Source organism: Amia ocellicauda, chromosome 7, assembly GCF_036373705.1.
Source record: "Amia ocellicauda isolate fAmiCal2 chromosome 7, fAmiCal2.hap1, whole genome shotgun sequence".
NCBI lineage: Eukaryota > Metazoa > Chordata > Actinopteri > Amiiformes > Amiidae > Amia > Amia ocellicauda.
The window spans coordinates 32058363-32066000 of NC_089856.1; the positions used below are offsets into that span (position 1 = coordinate 32058363).

At 39.0% G+C, this 7638-nt stretch overlaps 1 protein-coding gene across 1 annotated transcript; it reads right to left on the minus strand.

Moving 5' to 3' along the window:
- Positions 1-85: 85 nt before the first annotated feature.
- lsg1 (large 60S subunit nuclear export GTPase 1) lies at positions 86-7016 on the minus strand. The gene is made up of 14 exons (XM_066709220.1): positions 6787-7016; positions 6496-6622; positions 6117-6237; positions 5831-5917; positions 4943-5029; positions 4485-4545; positions 4142-4318; positions 3661-3972; positions 3319-3420; positions 2966-3108; positions 2135-2259; positions 1787-1866; positions 1437-1610; positions 86-1238 (listed from the first exon to the last, which is right to left on the minus strand). The coding sequence occupies exons 1-14, from the start codon at positions 6883-6885 to the stop codon at positions 1056-1058; spliced, it is 1878 nt and encodes a 625-aa protein (XP_066565317.1). The 5' UTR covers positions 6886-7016; the 3' UTR covers positions 86-1055.
- Positions 7017-7638: the final 622 nt, after the last annotated feature.

Sequence of the window (7638 nt, forward strand, 5' to 3'; positions counted from 1 at the left end):
GAAACAGAGTAAGATAGATTGAGACCCTGGATATATAGATGATTAGATACTGTAAAACAATGCAACTAAATAATGGAGAATTGCATCTTTAGAACTTATTTTAATTGATTTAGAATTTCAGCAAAAGAAAAAAAAAAAAAAAAAAAAAAAGACCTTTCCCTACTAATGTATAAGTTAACAGTACATACAAATGAAGTTAGTTTGGGCTTTAAAGTTCATTCATTCATTCATTCATTTGCTAATGGGAAACTTCAGCTGGCCGGCCCCTGGTGTGCGGAGTGCTGACCACTGCAATCACAGAGCCAGGAGTCCGGGGCCCTGCCTGTCTGGACCCGCAGCCTCATGCAGGACATCCTCAGGGCTGCATCTTAGAGGCACGCTTTCCTGAACTCCCACCTCATCTTGATAAGCTCCTTCACAGAGGCTTAATCTATTTCCATATGCGCACCACCTTTCCTTATAAAAACAGTATTAGACCTCTGAGCCGCCAATTTAATCTCATAATTGTGATTTATTGGCCTCCACAGGACTGCACTGTGGTCGTCTCGAAGGCGTGGGACACGTGTGCCAAGATTTCAACTGTTACCGTCCTTTGAAAGTGACAGCATCTTAGAAATCTTTCCAAAACCATTTTGTCAACTATACATTTTCACATATTTATATATGTATTTAAACATATAAATATATTTTTTAAAAACATACGTAAGTATAAGATTCTCTGAAATATTTTCTTATAGATGGGCTTGTTTTTTTTCAGTTATAAAGAGTAAATGGTCTTTGATGTAAGCCATATTGATAAACAATAAAATAAAAATTAGAAAACTAATACCCTAAGGTACATTTTTTTTATAACAACGGTATGGATTAACACTATTTTGTATAGGTAGCCAGTTAACCTTCAATAGCTTAACAAATCTTAATATAAAATGCTTCAAATTGAATTGAAGTGTTCCTGATTTTAAATTCCCAATGAAAGATATTGCTTTTAGAGATCTTTAAGTTTAACTGTCTAGCCAGCAACAGTTAAGTAGCCCAGCACCAGGTACAGTTCAAAGTTAGGCATCCAGGTGTTTGGTGAGCCTGCGAACCTTTTCTTTCTTGTTTCTGTTGCCGTGTTTCTTCCAGGGTTTCCCTACGGTCTCTTCTGCTGTTGCTGTGGTTCCCGGTGCAGGTGGGAGGCTGCCTAATTTGTAACCCATTACAGACTGAACTCCTTTGGTCAGTGCACGCACATTCTCCTGCAACAGATCACAAACATATCACTCAACCTCAGGATATGGTTTAGACAATGAGCCAATCATCAAGTCCAATACTACTGGGTACCCCCCAATTTAAAACTGGAAAAACGGAAGACTTCAAAAATTATGCTCTCTAAAAAGAACAAAGCTTCTTCCACACACAAATAACAGCATGATGCGAGAAGAGAAAGTTCTCACCTGGTGGAAGAAATTTTTATCCACCACGTTCTCAATCCTCCTGATTTTCTGCCTGTTTCCTGTCCTTGATGAGCCCTGACCCTTATCTGCTTCCTGCTTTTCAAAGCTTTTGTGTTGAGGCTGAAAGTCCCTGGCATTTATGTGGGGAGGAGGATGGCAGTACAAAAGCTTTCCCTGAAAAAAACAATGAAAAAGTCCCATCTCTATTTTTATCATGTAGAATTAACACCACTTAATGGCCAAAAAAACACTTCAGTCTCAGCATGCACAACCACCTCATGAATACAACTTTCTAATTGTTCAAAACACTGATGGTGTGCACCCTCATATGTTAAAAGAAGGCAACTTACACTGACGTAATCCTTAAGAATGTAGCGCGCTGATCTTGGCTGATCCGGCTGTCCGTGGGCTGTCATAAATCCTCTCATATCTGAAAGGGAGTCAATTGTTAGTAGACTGCAGGACAATTACCAGGTTTACTTAAACAAAAAACTCGCATCACACAGATACTGTTAATGAAGTTAATTGTGAAATATCCCCTTTCAAGTTATCCCTTCTTTTACTTAAGCTTTAAATGGTTTGATTCACTGCAAGAAAATATGAAACAAAAGTGACACTTGAGCTAACAGCTTTGATAAAGCAGTGAGTTTGACATGTTGAGCCTAATGTATCATTAAGTTAGCAAGTTGAATTCTTACAGCCGTAAGCCGCGAGCAGCTCCTCAGCCGTGGGCGGCCGGTCGGGGTCCTCATCCTCACGAGGCCGGATGATGTTGATCCCGTAGGTGGCTTCAAGTACATGGCGGGGAATATGCTGACACACTTAGCACAGTTAAAGTCTTGTAACAAACATTACCCAAGTTAAAACTCTCTCTAAACCACAGAAAACATATGATGCTGCAGCTACAAACTAAATAATCCCCGTTTTGAATAATTTATTCTTGCCTGGTTCCCATATTTGATAAGTACATTTTTAATACACTAATTTAGGACCTGAAATGTGGATATAGCATCAAAAGAAAAAATCACTACAGTAAAGGTGAGTGCTGGGGTGTGGAAGAACAATCATCTTCAATCAGGTTGGAACGTTAGTTGCAATGCCTTTAATACACGCAGCGTGGAGAGGAACAGTGAATCAAGAAGATCCCAAAGTCGCTCTGCCTTCATTTTAACAGTCAGAGCTTTTATACACAGAAATCAAAGATCTGGTTATAATCAGAAAGTCATTACTATGTTATCTTAAAAGTTAGCTAAGCAGAATATATATCATTATAGGAGTTCACAGATCAACACATGGATTAGGGAGCAGGCACTTAAATCATAATGTTTGACATTGCCTCCAAGATTCTCATCGTAAATAAACCGAAATCAAGCTTCCTTCTGGCCTGACCTTCTAGCTTGACCTTATCTTTCTTAAGTATACAACAGAGAAAAACAGGTATTAGAAAAGAATTTCTAACTTTCCTTCCACAGGGGGTATTTGTAGTCTCCAGCACAGTCAATATTACCAGTTTCACATGAAAGGATATTAGAGATATAGATGGCACATGATCTCTCATTTGGTCAATAGGCAGGATCCCAGAGCAGATCATCTCTGCTTTGGTGGACACAAAAGAGGGCATGACCAGACCAGGACAGTCACACAGACACAAGCCGGGCTCCACAAACAGAGTCTGAAACACAACACCAGGATGTGAACAACAAAATTAATTACAAACACATAACCTATAGTTAACAATATATTTTTCAGAAGCCTGTTATTAGCGCTAGTCTTTATGGACAAACATTTAATTTCCATCAATTAAAAAATATTAATTGGCTTATTGGATGCCAGTACTGTAAACATCACTTTTTTTTTTTTTTATCAGACACAACTGGATTACCTGGAAATGCTTTGTATGTCCAGGAGTTGCTGAAACTGAAACTTTCTTATTTCGTAGAATAGTGTTGATTGTTGAACTCTTCCCAACATTAGGATATCCCACCTATTCATAGTGATAAACAAAAGAATTGAGATCAGGGTAAGAGTGCAAAGAACTGAGCATGCGGCTGATTTCACAGACCCAGAGTCATTTCATACTATTTATTGTGAATAGAGGGGAGAAAGAAGAAATATCAGGAGAACTATATATATTTAAAAAAAGTATGTTGTAGTAGTAGAAGTAATAAAAAAAAATAAAAAAAACATGCAAAAAATTGATTGCTCTTTCTGTGTTTTTGCTCACCAAGCCCACGGTGATCTGCCCCTCTTTGATGCAGGTCCCTGTGTGTGCCAATTTGAAGATCTCCAGCAGTTCATCTTTGGACAGCAGGCGGCTGGAGTTGTGGATGGCCTTTCTGCAGGAGGACGCGGCCGCCCCGTCCTGCTCGGAGTCGTCTGAGTCTTCAGAGCAGGTCTGCCAGGCTCCCTCCTCCACACAGTCTTCAAACCTATCCTCCCCCTCCTCGACCTCCACTTCATTACTAATCATTTCTTCCTCCATCCAGTCTCCCTCGCCATCACTGTGCTCCTCCTCAACAGCAGCAGGCTCCTCTCCCTGTGCGAATTAGCATTACATTTGAAATATTTGAGCCCTCTCTTCCACATATATATAAAATATTATGGGATTTCAAATAAACATTAAAGCCATTTTCTGACAGTGAATTTACTTCCGTGCTGTGCTTTCTTCTTGTAAATCGTGTCTATATATTTTGTGCATGATGTACCTTTTCTTCTGCCTCTAGCCTGTTGGCTTCTGCCAGAGCGGACCAGAACACAGCCCGGATGCCCTCTCTCTCGAAGTGCCGTGCCCAGGCCCTGCGCTGCGGCCTAGTCAGCAGGTCTGCCTTGTTAACCAGCACCATGTTCTCCTTCTCCTTGGAAACCTCCTTCACATACTTCTCCTGCAAGGAGGCAAGACAAAGCAACAAAAATGGGTTACTCACAATGCAAGAAACTAAAAACAGCAAATACACCCAGGCTGGCAAGATTGCATACACTTGATGTTGGAATTAGGTTTAGAGAATATGTGTTATTATTTTATAGTGGAGAGTCTCTGTGAATACTCACTAGGTCAAGGCATCGGAACAGCAAGGGGTTTCGTCCATCAACAATCTGAACTACAATATCACTGGAAAACCAAACGATATGCCATTAATTTCATACACATCAATTTCAGGAAGTAAACGAGATCGTGCCAAGAAAAAGGGAATGTTGACGTCCTTTTTGCTGGAAGAAAAATGTAAATGTATACACAAAAAAATGTATTCACTCAATCAAGTGCAATACTAAAAAAGTGTTTGTTCCGGGAGCACAATTAACAGGATAATGTTTTGCATTGACAATCGATCAGTTAATAAAGTTTAGTAATACAGTACTGAAAAACAGCAGAGATCTATTTCAAAATTGATTGATTTTATATCAAAGGTAAGCGCGCTTCACTTTGCACATTTACAGGCAGGCCCACAAGGTCATTGACAATGAAGCAGATTAAAGACTAGGAAGACTGCACGTAGCCCACACTGTACCTCCGCTCGATGACTCTCCACAGCTGACGCCAGAAGTCAAGATTCCGCTCGAAAGGTGTGAGAATCAATTTCTGCTCCTCTTCAAGCCTAAAGAACAAGCACTGTTGAATAGGCTCCATGCCTTCTGATGTTTAATTTCTAAAGAGCCATAAATTATAGCATGTACCTCATGTTTTAGACTAAACTGAAATAACAGTAACACTATGAATACAACATAAAAAAAGCCAATTAATTCCAAACCACTAATTACATTATTTTATTTGCTTTCCATTTCTTTTATCAGTAGAGCCTGGTTAAAACGTGGAAAAAGTCATTAAAAACACTAAGCACTCAAGTTTAATGCATTTCTGTTTGACACTGTTATGCAACAAACTATACTATCAAAGTTTTCCATTTCGATCACCTGACAGTTATCTCTATGAAATTCAGTTCATAATTTCAAAACCTGCCCTACAGTGGGTTTCTTAACTACCAAACTGTATTAAGTCTTTTCTTAACAACTCCAACCAAACAAATTGATACGTTTGTAATCATGTTACAGCCTGGCCTGAATAGCAAGGTGGGAAATCCTGAAGTTAATTATAGGAGAAGGGCAGTGTCTCTTGCTTAGCACAACAAACTAAATTTAGTTATTTTTTTATTTAAATATAAATCTCACTAAGTAGTACACTAACTGAATTAACTCATTCAACAAGACTAGAAAAAAAATCAAGGTGTTTGTAGCATTTTATTTTATTCCAAATATGAATCTGGGACTTTGGCCTTCACTAAGTCACTAACAGGGCTTTCCTTAGAGTTGAAATGAACAGTGAAAGTACTCAGCAGGAAGATTAAATAACACCTCCATTACGCATGAACGGAGGGTCCTAGAAGGCTAGAGGTACTCACTGCGCTAGCTCTCGTCTCCACTCCAGAAAGCTGTCTCTCTCCGCCAGCTGCAGAGCCTCTGCACTCGTGCCTTCATCCCAGTACGGTCTGGAAAGGAAGCAACAGAGAGCATCCACTGATGACTGAAGCGGAAGGGACTTTAATTATATATTTATTTTCCTGGATGATTATTGTGCAAAGTGTTCATTTCCGGTGTTCACATCCTGACTAAGTCTATATGCTTATACATCTAATGCAATCACTCTCAAGTGTGGATTGTTTCTTGAGACTGTTCTTTCAGCTTTACCTGCGAGGTATACGGAGGAACTGCTTGTGCTCTTCATGAAGTTTCTTAATCCTTTTGCTCTCTTCTGTGGTCAGCAAGCCTGTTCTGGCCTCAGCAGGAACAAACTTGATATTGAGCTTCTCTGAAAAAGTGAAATCCAGCAGTCAGACAAGCAGCTCTGAACACATCATTCAATTCAGCTCTGACACCTGTTGACCAAGGACTGAAGTATAACTCATACAGAACACAGCTCTCCAAACCCGCATCAAACTTAGCATAATCAAGAAAGAAAGAACAGTTTAGTTAAGGGTTATCAATGCTTGCTGCTAAAGTCCAGTGCTTTACAAATATAGTTTGATGGGAATGCAGCCTTATTTTAGCTACACATATAACTCCTCACCAGCCACGAACTCGGTCCCAGCTAGCTCTGCGGTGGCCAGGAACTCATCCAGGGAAGTCTGCTCTGTGACGGACTGCAGGTTGAGTCGACCCCAGTCATACCCATCATTCAGTTCACTGGTGTGGAGCTGTTACGAGGATTGATAGGATTGATTTGTAACTTTTGCCTCTCTCTATACAATACACACACACAGTAGATCGACATAGTATTTCTTGTACTACTAGTAAACTCTTCAAATCAAGCACCCTGCGATATAATGTATTAAATTACTTATACAATAAAAGTAGGTACCCAGGAATCTCCTCTGTTGCCTCGACCAGCCAGTTGTCTGTCTTTCATTAAGGCTCTGCCTAACCCAGCGCCACCGCCTCCACTTTTCTTCTTTCCCATCTTCCTATTTCACATCAAACGAGATATTTCAAAGCCCTGTTGATTTCAAACGAGTTATGGACAAGACATACAGCCCCTGCACTGGCTCCTCAGCACACCATGTGAGGACTGTTATTATCCGGAAGGAAGCTACGTGGAATAAACCACTTTACGGCGCAGTCAGGGAAATTAGTAAGTTAAAGGAATTCAACAAAATAAACAAAAAAAATACAAAATAAGGATTTAATATATATATATATATATTAACCAAACGATTGCACATTCCCAACAAATATCTTGTAATTAAAATACTCCTGATAGGTGTAAGATGGTATGGTCCAGTATAGGGTCTTCAAACAAACTCTCGTGTGAAACAGCGCGATTGATTTACAGTTCCATATTGACTTTTTCTGAAAAGTATAATCTTTGAATTTAATAATTTTATGAATGTAAAAACAACATTTAACACTGATAGTTCTCATTTGGTTAAAATTGCATAGTTATTATTTACATAATAATCTAACTAGTCGTCTTTTTTTAATAAAAGCATTGGCGACAGGAGAAACAACCATGCACACAATAGTTTTATATACTAAAAGTTATAATATTGGTTATCAGTGTTTGTTTAAAATAACTTGAGATATACGTGTTAAAATAAACTAGTGGTTTTTTTTTTCGTAATAGCTTATTTAGCAATTTAGTGCTCCTACTGATATAGCCATATTAATTAGTTTGAATCTGTGTTTTGTGTCACATACAGTATAGTGCGCTTTG

Coding starts and splice junctions, on each gene's coding strand:
- lsg1 (XM_066709220.1), bottom strand. CDS start 6,885: ATGGGAAAGAAGAAAAGTGGAGGCGGTGGCGCTGGGTTAGGCAGAGCC. Junction 3,973..4,141: donor GGCTAGAGGCAGAAGAAAAG/GTACATCATGCA, acceptor TAATTCGCACAG/GGAGAGGAGCCTGCTGCTGT. Junction 2,260..2,965: donor CATGTGCCATCTATATCTCT/AATATCCTTTCA, acceptor TTAACTGTGCTA/AGTGTGTCAGCATATTCCCC.